This window comes from Triturus cristatus, chromosome 3_1 (assembly GCF_964204655.1).
Source record: "Triturus cristatus chromosome 3_1, aTriCri1.1, whole genome shotgun sequence".
Taxonomy (NCBI): Eukaryota; Metazoa; Chordata; class Amphibia; order Caudata; family Salamandridae; genus Triturus; species Triturus cristatus.
In genome coordinates this window covers 105,537,737-105,554,832 of record NC_140583.1, presented here as the reverse complement: position 1 = coordinate 105,554,832, position 17,096 = coordinate 105,537,737, and the positions used below count along the sequence as shown (strand labels likewise).

The 17,096-nt window shown below is 48.2% G+C and overlaps 1 protein-coding gene across 4 annotated transcripts in view; it reads right to left on the bottom strand.

The window, feature by feature from the left end:
- Positions 1 to 17,096, bottom strand: part of SLC1A2 (solute carrier family 1 member 2) — a 419,386-nt gene that overhangs the window by 48,480 nt on the left and 353,810 nt on the right. For all 4 annotated transcript variants that reach the window (XR_014978712.1, XM_085643492.1, XM_085643494.1 and 1 more), the window contains exons 6-7: positions 9,103 to 9,229; positions 511 to 744 (exon numbers count right to left, since the gene is read on the bottom strand). Coding sequence is in view for 3 of the 4 variants with exons in the window: in XM_085643492.1 (XP_085499618.1) it covers positions 511 to 744; positions 9,103 to 9,229 (361 nt within the window). In the remaining variant the exon portion in view is untranslated. The remainder of the gene's footprint in view (positions 1 to 510; positions 745 to 9,102; positions 9,230 to 17,096) is intronic.

Sequence of the window (17,096 nt, the reverse complement as noted above, 5' to 3'; positions counted from 1 at the left end):
TACACCCCAGAAAAAGAACAAACACTCAATGCTGGTACGTAAACTTTCACTATGACCTCACACGTTTGTTTTCTCATCTTCAATTAATGCGAAGTCTCGGAACAGAGTCATATGTGTTAGTAGTTCAGTTAAAATCAGAAACAGAGATTGTTCAATGCACTCCGATGATAGCTCGAAACAGCTCATCCCTGTCAGATGCGACCCCTGTGGCAGCTCAACTTATTCATCCATGGAAGCTGTTATTTTCTAAGTTTTCCTTTAAATATGAACTGTACAATACTGGAAAATGCTAAATAAAAACAATAATGTGCTTCCTTTCGTTGCATTGTTTGTGTCACTAGTTGCAGCTCCAGAGCCGGGTATGTATATCCTCTGCTCCAGAACTGCTCTGGGTTGCTGCATAAATGAGTTCATTTCGGGCCCTTTTTTGCACTTTTCTCACACTAAAAGTTCAGTAAAAAGATTTGACCAAACGGCTTCTAAATTAAAATTCTGAAATCTCAGCATTACCTGGATGCTGTGCCCAAAGCCGTGATCCAGGCCTGGAAGATTCCAACGAAGAAAGTGAAGGGGTTCTTCCGGGTGATGGCGAAATAAATCAATGGCAGGAAAATGGCCCCATGGATGATCAGGCCCACGATCACGGTTACCATGTACATCCCCAGTTGCCTAGCAACCACCTCCAGGTCGTTGATGGCAATGATTTTGCCGCAAATGAGACAGGCAATACCCAGAGGAGAGTACCTGAAAAGCAACAAGCACCAGGCGTTATTAAAAATACATCGATCCGGGATGCCCGGGGCAGAAATGCAATCACACAAAATGGCTGGGGAAATCTTTTTTGCTGTAAATTATTTATAGAGGGTACAAAAAACACTCTTAGCCTTCATATTCAAGTAAATCACATAAGTCATACCTGACATCACAAAATCAAATTATTTTCAGAATAAGAATGTGCCAGATCAATAACAAAGTCTGAACACGTCCATTGCAATAGTCTCTATCGTGAGCATGTTAGGCAGACTCAAAAGGGAAGTATGTGACTTGTAGAACCTGGGTGGGTGAGTAACTTCCACCAAGTGCAACCTGTTCTGATTCACCCATGTCTAAACTTCGTAATGGTACACCAATTTATGGGATTTTACTGAACAGATGAACCAATGGCTGAAAAACTACAATCATTTTTTAGCATCCTGGAAGAAGTTGAACAGCCAATAATAATTGACCTAAATTCCCTTTCAAAGCAAAACTACAGCTGGCAGTAAACCCCCTCCTCGTGCTCTGAATGCGCTCACTTTTGAAACTGGATCAGAAATTGGCATACTAACTTTCTGCAAAAAAGAAAGAAAGAATAAAAAAGATAAGCTAAAAAAACGACTATTCATATCTGTTGACAGCCATCTCTGCAGACAAGCCCAGACTCTAGGGGTATTCCGAGCGTGTACTGTATAATGCTCTGATACCCCGACACTGATATCAAACGTTACTATTTTTACACTCTTTGGCCATCCTGCCCTGAGTTATGCCAGCCTGTTTTACATTTTTGGTTGTACAGTGCTCTAAATCCCGACTGAAGTGAGTGTGTGCTAAATAAAGCGCTATGGGTTCGATTATGAGCAGGTCAGTTAAAATAATAATTAACAACGCATAGCGCTATGGCGATAATTTCCCAGCGATAGCGATGTTTTTCATGGAACATCGCTGGTTTCCCAGCGATGTTCCATGGAAAACGGCGGTAACCTTGCTGATACGACCCTGTGGTCGTATCAGCATAACCCACCCCCAATGGTAAGTATAGCTAAGTCTGCCTTTTAGCAGACGCTAGTTTTTGGAGAAAACAGCTGTTATCTCCAAAAACTAACGTCTGCTAAAATGCGTGGGCAGCCTTGTAAATATCGCGATGTGTACATCAGCGATATTTACAAGGTTGTACTGCCCAGTGACACCCACTTTGCATCTCATTAGAGATGCAAAGGGAGGCGTCGGGTAAAAGGGTGCTAACATGCGCTAATGCATATTATCACCCTCTTGTAAATAGGGCGATATTTTTATCTCCGCTTTTTTACAAATGCCATATCTCGCTTTTTTGGCTTTAAAAGGCAAAAAAGCTGAGATATGGTCCTTGTAAATATGCCCTATGGTATTTAGCCTATCATGGTGCGTTAAAAACCAAAACCTGCATTTTATTCCCCAGAAACTCGTAATAAGCGCTATTTAAATAATTAGTATACCACGTGGTATCCTTGCCTATCACGTGTGATACACAGCACCTCTACTCGTAATCACGCCTTCTGTATTTATAATTAAATAAGCAGAACACATATAGCCGTGCTGATAACTGAGCAGCTGCGTCCTCCATTGTCGTTAAAAGGTCTTAAAACAACACAGTTCATACTCTTTAAGCGTCGCACTTCCTGCTAGCGCTACAAATGGGGATTTCAAACTGCTTTATACGCGCTGCAAGGCATACCGGTGTCAGGGTTGCCCAGCTTCCCAGACACTACAGGCCTCATTTATGAGAAGTGACGCCTTGCTGCGTGAAAGCAGCGATGCGTCACTTCTCAGTGCGCCCTCCTTGCGACACCAATGATGCGTCATATTTATAATATGACGCATCATGTCGCAAGGAAGGACAGATACGTCAGTATAACTGACGTATCTGTCGGAGCAAAAAGTGACGCTTTGCTGGAGTTGTGTCGGAAGCACGACGCAACTCCAGCAATGTTCCTTTCACATGGGGCAAGCCCCATGTGAAAGGGCCTGCTCACTCTTACACCTGCCATGAGGCACGCGTAAGGTTTTGACGCATTGGCGTCCTAGTAGTGGTGCAGCAAAATCTCATAGATTTCGCTGCGCCACTCCTACGACCCTTTCTTGCGGGGGTACGCCCACCCAGCATACATTATACCTGGCACAGGTATAATGTAGTGCAGGGGTTTATGTAGTGACGCATCTACCTAGATGCGTCACTTCGTAAATATGGCGCGACACGGTGCATGTTTTACGCCACTGGTGCGTCACAAAAAGTGATGCACCGGTGGCGCAAAAGTGACGCAGGGTTCATAAATGAGCCCCTACATTCATATGTAGTGGCTGTAATGATTAGTGCCAGACAACACCAGCATCACTGAAGCACTGGTCAACAGAAAGCCTTTAGAGCCAAAAGCCAAGTGCCAACCACCAAAAAACAGGCTGTGTCCAGTAATAACATTCTAAAACAGTAACCTCTGCCTCTTTAAGAGAGGACGGAAATAAATGCCTTTCTGAAAAGCCTTCTGTGGCCAGTTAAATAAAAGATATTGTAATTCATGGATGGAGCTATAAAAACAGGGTACTCACTGGCTCTTCCAAACATAAATGCAGCTTTTAGTGGCAAGATAGGCCTCTCGCCGTCTCCCCACTCTTAAACAGCAAGCACAAGCTAGAATACAACTAACATACTGTGGTGCTGGAGCTAATGTGTGACCTGGAGTTGCAGGGGTCCTAAAGCCCCTGGTGTTTCCTGAACGAGTGTGTGCGGCAGAGTAAAAGGGTTTGAGTCTGCCGTGTGTGTTTGTGGGAGGGCAGGAGGGGGTGAGATGGCAGTCCCAGTCATTGTCGTGATAATGTGTTGAATGATGCATTGTCTCACAATATTCTTACAAATTTGGATCAATTGTGTCACGTGTTATTCAGAGAACGAGTAGTTAAAGGAACCCATTAACAAACCAAAGAGATGTAGCCATGACTGCACACAAGGATGTAATGAGTGTGTATTCATTTTTTTTCTCACCCTACTTTGAAGCTTGACTGACACCCCCTTGCACAATTAAAAGGAATGAATGAACTTGATGTTTATTAATATGTGTGCACATTAAAAATGAGCTGTTTGTTTACATTAGTGGCCTCTCCTTGGATCTTTCTTTCATCCCATATAGGATTCGACCACAAGTGTCAAAAGTTTGTGTCAAACGCCACTCTTTCAGCCTCATAATGTATACTTAAACATATACTACAAAGGAATGTGCAGTGGTCTGCTAAAAGTAGCTCTCTGGGCTCTCACACACGACCATTGACTTTGAGTTAAAGCCTCCATCATGCTCCATTTTTGAACTGCCTCCAGCTGTGGGGTGCTGCCGCACCAGTCGCACCCCTCGTTCCAGTGTCCCTGCTTACAGAGCTGTGAAAGGGTTGGGTTGGGTAGCACAGCTACTGCAGCAGCAATATTAATCAGTGTCAAACATCTGTCACCTTCCTAACACACATGCCTGCTGCTACCCATTCCAAAAACAGTTTTTTCAAGTCTGTGCACCGCTGTCCTTGCCCAGGCACCAACATACCTGTGGGGGTTTTTTTTTTTTGGAAGTGGCCGCTACAGCAGCAGACAACCGTTAGGTTAACACGTGACCAATTTAAATCGGGGTGAGTTGCATTGCCCTGTTTCAGCTTCGTTTTCTTTCATTGACTTACCCTATAAATGATCTAGTCGACCTTTTTTCATTATTCATCCATTTCTCATATTACAGCATTGAAGAGCATTCTAGAAAGAATTCTCTAAGATCATTTCCATCCGCCCCAGGTACTCTCCCCGGAGTGGAGGACCCATGACAAGTGAGGGGGGCAAGGATAATGGCTCTCGAATGCTCAATAAAGCTAGTAGCGCACGCCCGCTGTGAGTAAAAATGGATTTTTAATACGTTTTTAGATTAAAGAAGGACAGATTATGTAAACCCTAAGCATTGCTGGTTTTCCCAGATGTCTCTATCCCAAAGCACATTAGCTAAATATGTTTTGGAGTTATCCAGATGTTGAACCTTACTGGGAGGTGGGATAGGAGCAGGTGAAAGGAATTACAGAGAAAAAAATAAGTTATACCCTTGAGGGCGTCATGCAAGGCGCAGACAAGAGCTTAAAATGGGTTCGAAAATAGACTCGTTGATTTGGCATGGCTTGTTGCCAAGGGGCATAGAGTCAAGTCTTTGAATTGGTCCAGCTTCCTCCTCTCAGATGTTGGATGAGAGAATTGTTGAAATGGACATTGGAAGGTGACACTTTGACTGCAGTCGAGAGACAGACCACGAGGCGGAAGACATGACCAGGTGGGATGAGATGGCCATCTCTTTGAAAGCTAAAACAGATGATGGATAGCCAGGAGAAGATGGTGATCGCAATAGAATAATAATGGAGGTACCTGGTATGGAGCGAATGTCTCTGCTCGTGGTGGTATATGGACAGGCAGTGTAAAAAAGACCCCCACCTGAGGGAACCTTCCTGACAGTGTCACTGCTTCACTGGAGTCCCTGACATGAGAGGGGCACAATTATAAGTAATTCCACTGTCAATGAGATATTTGTGTTTGTGATTAACGTGCTATCCCAATTAAGATGTGAAAATAATGTTTCTTATCTGCACCAACATTATTTGTGTAAAGAATACGGCCGTGCACTGCAGAAGCTGTCTTTGTGGCGGGATAGGAAAATGCAAACACAAAGATATTTTAAAAAAAAGAAACATTAGTGTGGGTGAGTACTTTACGAGGAGCTTAACAGCAGTAGGAATTGCTCACGCTCTGATTGGCTTGGAGCATTATGACGTCACTGGCTTCCAGTTTGTGACAGCAGACACTTATTGTTAGTCAGTACCCTCTTTCTAAGTCAAATGGGTGGTCAGCAGAGAATCAACATCCCAATAATTGTTCTACTTTCTAATGCATTTATCCACCCAATGACTTGGTGCTGTGAGATCTTGTTTCCAGAGATCAAAGGGCATAATAAGCCGTGCTTAATTTAAGCCGATGGTTTCGGGTGTTCAGCACCGGCACTTAATTGTCAGCACTGGCGCTTGTGACAGTCATCTACAAGCTGGCGCTGTCTTGCTAATTTAGAGAAGACAACAACAAAAATGAATTATTGATTCAATATACATTTAACCCTGGGCGTAGTACGACACTACGCTCGCGGAGCGTGCGTTGTTTGCGCTACTACGCACTATGCGAATTGCATGTAGCAGAGTACAAAAACGCTTAGCGGGCATTTTTTGCTTGCTCGCGGTCCTCAACGTCAAGTTGGCGACCGCGAGCGAGCAAAATCAACATCCCGGCGAGACTTTTTCCTTGTTCGTGATCAGCAACATCAAGTTACCGATCGCAAGTGTGGAAAATAAAACTCCCAGCGAGATTCTCAACGCGGGGAGGTCAGGCTTCTCGCTGCAAGTGGTCACGTATGCTTGCGACCGCTCGCGATGAGAAACTACCAGTCTGCGTTGAGAAAGCTGCTGCTCGACTACAAATCTACTCGAGCGGCAGAAAACGACCGCTTGCACAGTGCAAGGTGCCGTTTGCAATGATTGCACAGTGCGGACAAGCATCCGGCACTGTGCAATCAGTGCGAACAGCAATTCCCTACCGCACTACGCAGTTCACGTAGCGACACGTAGCGTGCGTAGGTTGAAGTGCACTTCGCGTAGCTACGCATAGAGCTACTATGCAAACTACGCCCAGGGATATATACATTGAAAATGACTATTATCTGCCGCCCAAGCCATTCTTATAGGTTGGGGGCCTGAAATAGTCTGCACTGTCACACTTGTAGGAGCGTGATGGTTAATAGTTTCATTGTTACTACCAGTGACAGCAATGTGTGGTGCAAGCTGCAATGGTCTCCTGGCGAGAGCCCTGGCACTTATTTTTTTTACAATTTAGGCACTGATCATAAGTCACTTACACAATATGGTGCTGACAGCGAGGGTGGCCCTGTTGCTTTAGGCCATGCATTGCAGCTCAGTGGGTTCCTGTTCATTTATGAACCACCCACTGAGAACAGAACTCATTCATTAGTGGCAGAGACCAACTGAGGTCACTGTCGCTTCCCTTTTGGGCATGGCTGGCTTCCATGAGCAGTTAACGAAAGATGCCACTCCAGCAGTGTTCTTTGTTCCACCTGAGAGACCTTCCACAGAGACATTGTTCTCACGAGCGGAGGCGCTGGTGAAAGACACAAGTGTTCACTTTGGAGTCATTGAAATAGTACTGGTCTGAAGCCAGATGGATAACACAAGGTTTGCCCATGGAAACTACAGACTATGGTGGGAGACTGGGGGCTCCAGATCACTCTCTGATTGGACACAGAGGAGGGTGTCTATGGGGCAGACAGGAATGGATTTAGACTCTTGCTCCTACACCTTGGAACCAGCCACATTCGGTATAAAATGTTCCCTCCAATAGAACACACAAGGTGCACTGATGGCTATGATGAATGTATTATGGCAGAGTCATATTTTTGTAGCACTTCATACTACTAACAGTGCCGCAGAGCACATTTCAGCAGATGAGTTACACGCTACTCTGTAGCGTGTACTTGCCACGGGTGTGTGTAGGTAGTGAGGTGCGTGTCAATATTTAGACTTTTTTAAAGCATTTTTACTCATATTAACTTCTAAGGGTTTGGATCTGACAAAGCCCTTCCAGATCTGACACCGAGCATCGTATTATACAATGCTGTGCGTTTTCATTGTTAGTGCAGGGTGCACCTTTCAAAAGGTGCTGCCAGCGCTAACATGGAGGGTGTGCCGTATTCGATTAAATGCACTGCACCCAGGACTGCTGCAAACTCGTGCTGCCCACAGGGCAACACATTCAAGTGAAATGCAGCCACTCCGTGTTTCACTCTGCAGGCGGCATCCGCCTGCACTTTTAAAAGGAGTGGGAGATTCCCTTGCAAGAGGGTGCAGTGAGTGACAGCACCCGCCTCCAAGGGAATTTCTAGGGTGTCCCTTCACCCCTTCTAGAGGGCTGCCATCAGGAGGTGCACTGACAGCTTGTTTCCCTTTTCACCCATGTCTAAAATACGGCACAGACACAGAGCCAAAGAGATTCCCTCGTTTGCATGGGCCACGCCTCAATGCAAATGAGGGACACCCTCTTATATTATATGATCGCTAGAGCTATCTGTCTGACAGAAGGAGCTGCACAAGTGTCTGTGGCCCCCTTCTGTAATTCCAAAGTGCCCCAGGGGCTCGCAAATTGGGCGCAAATGCCCGTTGCGTTCGTTGGGCACTTGGTAAAATACAGCCATAGATCTCTGAGCACTACTGATTCTATCTCTGGTCTCTAGAGATCTTAGGGGCATATCAACAAGGGCTTTATCTCTGCTTTTTTGGCTTTAAAAGCCAAAAAAGCAGAGATAAAACTAGCGCCCTATCAACAACAGGGTGCTAACACGCAAATTTGCATGTTAGCACCCTTTTACTCTACGCTTCCCCTTGCATCTCTAATGAGATGCAAAGGGGGCGTTCCACAGTAAAATAATAGGAGAAATGTCGCTAAGCGACATTTCTCCTATTATCAAGAATGTCGCTAACCCTGTTAGAGACAAAAAAAGCAGCGCTAACCGCGGTTAACGCTGTTTTTTACGTCTGCTAATTTTCAGACTTAGCCATGATATCCTATGAAAGGAGGATATCATGGCTAAGTTTACCTGTCCCTATCAACAAGGTAACGTGTGATTATCGCTGGGTTTCCCGCGATAATCTCACGTTAGCCTGTTAGCGTGTAGATTTTTATCGCTATTGAGATAAGCGTTGCTAATAGCACGCTATCTCAGCGATAAAAATTCACGCTAGCCGGCGATAATTATCCTCACGCTAAGAGCGCTGAGCGATAATTATCGCCGGTTGTTGTTGATATGCCCCCTAGTTTGTAGTTGACCCCAGTGGTACACACATTGCTACACAAGCTTCTGTACTTCAACCGAATCAAGTGCCTTTCATGGCGTGAGTAGTTTGTTAGTGACCAAGGGATCTACAGTCGGCATTCTACTGTTGCAGAAAGATGCCTGCCCACTGCCTAAGTGATTCCCCTGCCACCATAATTCCTCCCTCCAACCAGTTTATATCTTAGTTGTAGCTATTCTGTAGTATAAGAATTTTAAAATATGCCTGAAAAAAAGAATGTAAATTAAAACTGAGTCGAAATCTAGCTGCTATATGGCATTGCATGTGTAGGCACTACCAGTGGTGTTGCAATCATGGTATGGGACGGGTCTTGCCACAACATTTGAAAGTGCCCCCCCCCTTTCTTCTCCCATGCCACACTCCTCTGGGCGTTGAACATGATTAACTTCTTACCACATGATCATGGTCACCAGCTTCATGACGATCTCATTCAGAATGTTGAAGAAGTCGACCATCAGCCTCGCCTGCTCGCCCATCTTGCCCATGGAGATGCCAAACGCGATGAAGAAGCCAATCAGACCTGCAGATGGGTTACAGCATCATACAGATGTCAAAGTGATGCTAAATATATGGGAAGTACACAGCACCTAGAGGCAGCATCAATATGGTTGCATATTTGACAGCGAATTATGGGGATGTTTTACACTTCTGGGTTCTGAGCGACATCAAATAGATGAGAGCCAGGCTCGAGATGTCTATGATTCCACTCAGAACCCACAGGTGAAAAACATCCCGTAATTCACTTTTTTACCATCTACAATTTTATTTATGTGCAGTCCCCAAAATCATCTATCCCCTGCTTTTAACTGTTACGCAGGGGCAGAGCAGTAATGAGGGGAGTAACACATAATATCACCTCTCCTACCCAACCCAAAATGGGAAATAAATACCTTACCGGCCACCCTTAACCAGTGCTTAATTTAAGCTGGTGGTTTCTGGTCCTCAGCACCGGTAATTAATTGTCAACACCGACACTTATAACAGCTGCCACAAGGTGTCTCTGTTTGTATAAGTTAGAGATGAGCAGAACAGCAAATGTCTATTAAGTCAGCATATGTAAAACAAACTATTACCTGCGGCTCATGCTATTTTTATAGCTTTTGGGGCCTGGAATAGTGTGAATTGTCATACTTGTAGCTGTGTGCTGGTTAGTACTTGTGCGGGTCCTGTCATTGGCAGCGCTGACAGAGGCAATGGGTGGGGCAAGCTGCGGAGGCCTCCGGACTAGAGCCCTGGAACGTATTGTTTACAAATTAAACACTGTAAATTAACCCCTTCCCCGCTCATGACGGAACCACTCCGTCATGAGCCACGGTTGCGCTGTGCTCATGACGGAGTGGTTCCGTCATGCTACGGACGTTGGCGGCCGCTCCGCCCACGCGGCGCTAATTCCCCGCCTGTGCGGGCGATTAGCCCAGTGGGCGGAGACGTGACAGAACCACTCCGTCATGAGCACAGCTCAACCGTGGCTCGTGACGGAGCGGTTCCGTCACGAGCACAGCGCCACCGCGCTGCCCCCAAACCCCACCCAGCGCCGCAGCGGAATTCCTGCCACGGCGAAGGGGTTAAACACTAAACACTGCCCTTAACCAACCCCACCTCCTTCCTCCTCCCTTCTGCTGCTTTACTTTCTGTCAAAGAGAATGTAAAAACAGCAAGGTGATGGTTGAAATGTTCAAATGAATCCGAGCAATCCGGCAATTGCTTGGAGCCGCCTCCCAGTCCATCGTCATTCGTCCAGCATTCCACCCCAGCTTGGACCCAGCCATATGCAAATCAGCCTTGACCCTGTCCCTCATGAGAACAGCCCATCATGAACTGCCAGGCCAGGTCCTCCCCGAACCAGAACATAAGTAACCTAGGACCAGATTAGCCCTAGTTAGGGCTCTTTAGGTATAGCTTGGTTCGGGGGCACTGTGAGTACCGGACCCACGTCTGGGCACACCCAGCGCACCCAGGGCATCAAATGCAAAAACAACAAGGTGATGGATGGAATGATTGAATTAATCTCAGCCACTGGCCTCATTCAGGCCGCATCCAAATCCATACACCATTGAGTGCGTTTGCACTTTTTATTGGTCCAGGCCAAGGTGTGTCAATCATCCAGAACCACAGGCGTTGACTGGGCATCAAAGCGCTTTAGATGACAAAAAGCAACTGGAAACTCTTTTGTGTACTAAAGTGAGACGTATGTATTAGAGATGCATTCGCTAAAAAAAATCCATGTTTTGATTCACAGAGTTGCAATTCCTAAAATTTTCGACTGCCAATTGCACTTTAGACAATGGAAAATCTGTGCCTTGGGTGATGTCCCACTACAGTAAAATAGTGTTTGAGGCGAGAAAGAGGGATGTATATGGGAAGTTACACTTACAAATGCCAGACACATTCACAAACCAGTAGGTTTTTGTGTATTCAGAAACATTTGTCATTTAGTTTCCCAGGCTGGGAACAGATCTGTCAATGGTAGAAGAAAGTGCCTTTCTGAGGGAGTTAAGGGAAAGGAGCGTTCTCATAGGACAGGATGCTGCTGGCAAAGGTATTTGGATATAGATAACAATATGTTCCCTACAGAGAAAATATACTTTTAAAAATAATACATGGGTTAGTCCACTTAGCATCTATTATTTTTATAGGTTTTTTTTTACCCATTGGGAAAATGCAAATTAATTAATTTTGTGCGCCAGGATTCACTGGTGATCTACAACAGTGGTAGATTTCAAGGAGGACACCTGGGATTCTGTGTAAACATCCCAAAAGTTAGAAGTCCTCTGCAAACACATGAAACCCTACAGGAGTAGGCTTCTGAGATTAAAATGAACTAAATAAGGAGTTTCAATACTTGTGTACCTGACGTCATTTAAAAGTCAAGGGAGTCGGTGGCCTGCAGTTCTGTACTGCATTTAAAACTTAAGAATCATTCCAGGAGGCTGCAGGGCCTGTTCTAGAGTGGCTCCGAGCATGCTTGATGAGAGCATCCTTACATAGCCCCCAGGCGCTGCAGTGCTGGGGGAGCACCGGTACCCCACCGGCACTGACGTCTGTGCATGTAAAGCACCAGGGAATGCAGCTGCTCCACTGGACTCCAGTCCAGACGCCACTCTGACTGCCTAAGCCGAGCTCTTTACAAATGAGTGGGTTGCTAGGTGGGTGTGTCCCCTCGGGTGGCTCCCCGTTGGTCCCCTCTCTATCAAAAATACAATGTGGGGCATTTATTGCACGCTAGCATCCCCTTATGGCGCGTGTGCTGGCATCCTACGGCAGCGTCACTCTGACTGCCCAATGAACGCACGTGGCATTACCCTTTCTGCGCGAGCCTTGGTAACCCTCCCCAATGTTATCCTACAGAGAGGACCTCGCGCGCAGCTTTAGCTCTCTGCCTTTCCGTGTTTTCATTAAACACACGCCTGAAGTATTTTTAATAAAAGACCAGGATCTCAGATCGTTATTACATGTGGGCAGACGTACAAAAGAGAACACGGAGGAGGGGAGGGAGCAAAGCAGAACGGTGAGGGGAGAAAGAATGAATGAAAGAGAGAAGGCAGGAGGCAGAAAGAAAGAAGGGCGTTAAAAAAGGGGAAGGGAATATATGATAAAGGAAAGATGCAAAAAAACAAAGGGAAGAAGGAATACGTAAAGAGGAAACAAAGGGGAAAATTACAAAGACAAAAGAGGATATAGAAGTGAGTAAATGGAACGAAGTAACAAGAATAATGAAAGAAAATGAAGAAAGGGAAAATAACATTGACAAAAAACGTGGGAGCAAGGAAAGAGGTAAGAGATTGTAGGACTGTGAAAAGAGGTGGGAAGGCAGAAATAAAGGTGAAAGGGCAGATAGACCGCAGAAAAGGGAGGACATTGCTTAATGTGAGCGGGAGGTGTCCGGTGCTCGGCACTGGCACTTGATTGTCAACACTGGCGCTTGTAACAGTCTGCCACAAGGTGGCGCTGTCTGGCTCATTTACAGATGACCACAACAACAGGTAATTATTCATTCAACATACATTAAAAAAGACAGTTCCCTACAGCCCAAGCCACTCTTCTAGCTTTGGGGGCCTGAAATAGTCAAAACTGTCCCACTTGTAGGAGTGTGATGATTAGTCGTTGTGTCATTACTATGATGGGTAACAGTTGTGTTTTTACTATCGTTGGGGCACCGTGTGGTGCACGCTGCAGTGGCGTCCCGACGAGAGCCCTGGCACTTATTTTTTTTACAAATTTAGCAGATGATCATTTAAATATTTTTTACCAATATTAAGAAAAAAAAAAGCAAAGTGACATTGTAGAGTAAAAGTCACTGGTTTCTAATTTACGAATGACACTGGAAGGCACTGGTGCTTGAATCCTGAGCAGGCCTCTACGAATGACACTGGAAGGCACTGGTGCTTGGATCCTGAGCAGGCCTCTACTAATGACTCTGGAAGGCACTGGTGCCTGGATCCTGAGCAGGCCTCTATGAATGACACCGGAAGGCACTGGTGCTTGAATCCTGAGCAGGCCTCTACGAATGACACTGGAAGGCACTGGTGCTCGGATCCTGAGCCGGCCTCTACGAATGACACCGGAAGGCACTGGTGCTCGGATCCTGAGCCGGCCTCTATGAATGACACCGGAAGGCACTGGTGCTCGGATCCTGAGCCGGCCTCTACGAATGACACCGGAAGGCACTGGTGCTCGGATCCTGTGCAGGCCTCTACGAATGACACTGGAAGGCACTGGTGCTTGAATCCTGAGCAGGCCTCTACGAATGACATCGGAAGGCACTGGTGCTTGGATCCTGAGCAGGCCTCTATGAATGACACCGGAAGGCACTGGTGCTCGGATCCTGAGCCGGCCTCTACGAATGACACCGGAAGGCACTGGTGCTCGGATCCTGTGCAGGCCTCTACGAATGACACTGGAAGGCACTGGTGCTTGAATCCTGAGCAGGACTCTACGAATGACATCGGAAGGCACTGGTGCTCGGATCCTGAGCAGGCCTCTACGAATGACACTGGAAGGCACTGGTGCTTGGATCCTGAGCAGGCCTCTACGAATGACATAGGAAGGCACTGGTGCTTGGATCCTGAGCAGGCCTCTACGAATGACACCGGAAGGCACTGGTGCTTGGATCCTGAGCTGGCCTCTACGAATGACACTGGAAGGCACTGGTGCTTGAATCCTGAGCAGGCCTCTACGAATGACACTGGAAGGCACTGGTGCTTGGTTCCTGAGCAGGCCTCTACGAATGACACTGGAAGGCACTGGAGCTTGGATCCTGAGCAGGCCTCTACGAATGACACTGGAAGGCACTGGTGCTTGGTTCCTGAGCAGGCCTCTACGAATGACACTGGAAGGCACTGGTGCTTGGTTCCTGAGCAGGCCTCTACGAATGACACTGGAAGGCACTGGTGCTTGGATCCTGTGCAGGCCTCTACAAATGACACTGGAAGGCACTGGTGCTTGGATCCTGAGCCGTCCTCTACGCATGACACTGGAAGGCACTGGTGCTCGGATCCTGTGCAGGCCTCTACGAATGACACTGGAAGGCACTGATGCTTGAATCCTGACCCGGCCTCTACGAATGACACTGGAAGGCACTGGTGCTTGGATCCTAAGCCGGCCTCTACGAATGACACCGGAAGGCACTGGTGCTTGGTTCCTGAGCAGGCCTCTACGAATGACACTGGAAGGCAATGGTGCTTGGATCCTGAGCAGGCCTCTACGAATGACACTGGAAGGCACTGGTGCTTCGATCCTGAGCAGGCCTCTACGAATGACACCGGAAGGCACTGGTGCCCGGATCCTGAGCCGGTCTCTACGAATGACACCGGAAGGCACTGGTGCTTCGATCCTGAGCAAGCCTCTACTAATGACACTGGAAGGCACTGGTGCTTGGATTCTGTGCAGGCCTCTACGAATGACACCGGAGGGCACTGGCGCTCGGATCCTGAGCAGGCCTCTACGAATGACACTGGAAGGCACTGGTGCTCGGATCCTGAGCAGGCCTCTACGAATGACACTGGAAGGCACTGGTGCTTCGATCCTGAGCAGGCCTCTACGAATGACACCGGAAGGCACTGGTGCCCGGATCCTGAGCCGGTCTCTACGAATGACACCGGAAGGCACTGGTGCTTCGATCCTGAGCAAGCCTCTACTAATGACACTGGAAGGCACTGGTGCTTGGATTCTGTGCAGGCCTCTATGAATGACACCGGAAGGCACTGGTGCTCGGACCCTGTGCAGGCCTCTACGAATGACACAGGAAGGCACTGGTGCTTGGATACTGAGCCAGCCTCTACGAATGACACCGGAAGGCACTGGTGCTCGGATCCTGAGCCGGCCTCTACGAATGACACCGGAAGGCACTGGTGCTTGGATCCTGAGCAGGCCTCTACGAATGACACTGGAAGGCACTGGTGCTCGGATCCTGAGCAGGCCTCTACGAATGACACTGGAAGGCACTGGTGCTCGGATCCTGAGCAGGCCTCTACGAATGACACTGGAAGGCACTGGTGCTTCGATCCTGAACAGGCCTCTACGAATGACACCGGAAGGCACTGGTGCTTGGATCCTGAGCTGGCCTCTACGAATGACACTGGAAGGCACTGGTGCTTGGATCCTGAGCTGGCCTCTATGAATGACACTGGAAGGCACTGGTGCTTGAATCCTGAGCCGGCCTCTACGAATGACACCGGAAGGCACTGGTGCTTGGATCCTGAGCAGGCCTCTACGAATGACACTGGAAGGCACTGGTGCTCGGATCCTGAGCCGGTCTCTACGAATGACACCGGAAGGCACTGGTGCTTCGATCCTGAGCAAGCCTCTACTAATGACACTGGAAGGCACTGGTGCTTGGATTCTGTGCAGGCCTCTATGAATGACACCGGAAGGCACTGGTGCTCGGATCCTGTGCAGGCCTCTACGAATGACACCGGAAGGCACTGGTGCTTGGATCCTGAGCCAGCCTCTATGAATGACACCGGAAGGCACTGGTGCTTGGATCCTGAGCAGGCCTCTACGAATGACACTGGAAGGCACTGGTGCTTGAATCCTGAGCCGGCCTCGACGAATGACACCGGAAGGCACTGGTGCTTGGATCCTGAGCAGGCCTCTACGAATGACACTGGAAGCCACTGGTGCTCGGATCCTGAGCAGGCCTCTACGAATGACACTGGAAGGCACTGGTGCTTCGATCCTGAACAGGCCTCTACGAATGACACCGGAAGGCACTGGTGCTTGGATCCTGAGCTGGCCTCTACGAATGACACTGGAAGGCACTGCTGCTTGGATCCTGAGCTGGCCTCTATGAATGACACTGGAAGGCACTGGTGCTTGAATCCTGAGCCGGCCTCTACGAATGACACTGGAAGGCACTGGTGCTTGGATCCTGAGCAGGCCTCTACGAATGACACTGGAAGGCACTGGTGCTCGGATCCTAGGCAGGCCTCTACGAATGACACTAGAAGGCACTGGTGCTTCGATCCTGAGCAGGCCTCTACGAATGACACCAGAAGGCACTGGTGCCCGGATCCTGAGCTGATCTCTACGAATGACACCGGAAGGCACTGGTGCTTCGATCCTGAGCACGCCTCTACTAATGACTCTGGAAGGCACTGGTGCCTGGATCCTGAGCAGGCCTCTACGAATGACACCGGAAGGCACTGGTGCTTGGATCCTGAGCAGGCCTCTACGAATGACACTGGAAGGCACTGGGGCTTGGATCCTGAGCCGGCCTCTACGAATGACATCGGAAGGCACTGGTGCTTTGATCCTGAGCAGGCCTCTACGAATGACACTGGAAGGCACTGGTGCCTGGATCCTGAGCAGGCCTCTACAAATGACATCGGAAGGCACTGGTGCTTGGATCCTGAGCAGGCCTTTAAGAATGACACCGGAAGGCACTGGTGCTTGGATCCTGTGCAGGCCTCTAAGAATGACACTAGAAGGCACTGGTGCTTGGATCCTGAGCAGGCCTCTACGAATGACACTGGAAGGCACTGGTGCCTGGATCCTGAGCAGGCCTCTACAAATGACATCGGAAGGCACTGGTGCTTGGATCCTGAGCAGGCCTCTAAGAATGACACCGGAAGGCACTGGTGCTTGGATCCTGAGCCGGCCTCTACGAATGACACTGGAAGGCACTGGTGCTTGGATCCTGAGCCGGCCTCTATGAATGACACCGGAAGGCACTGGCGCTCGGATCCTGAGCAGGCCTCTACGAATGACACCGGAAGGCACTGGTGCTCGGATCCTGAGCAGGCCTCTACGAATGATACCGGAAGGCACTGTTGCCTGGATCCTGAGCAGGACTCTACAAATTACACCGGAAGGCACTGGTGCTCGGATCCTGAGCAGGCCTCTACGAATGACACCGGAAGGCACTGGTGCTCGGATCCTGAGCAGGC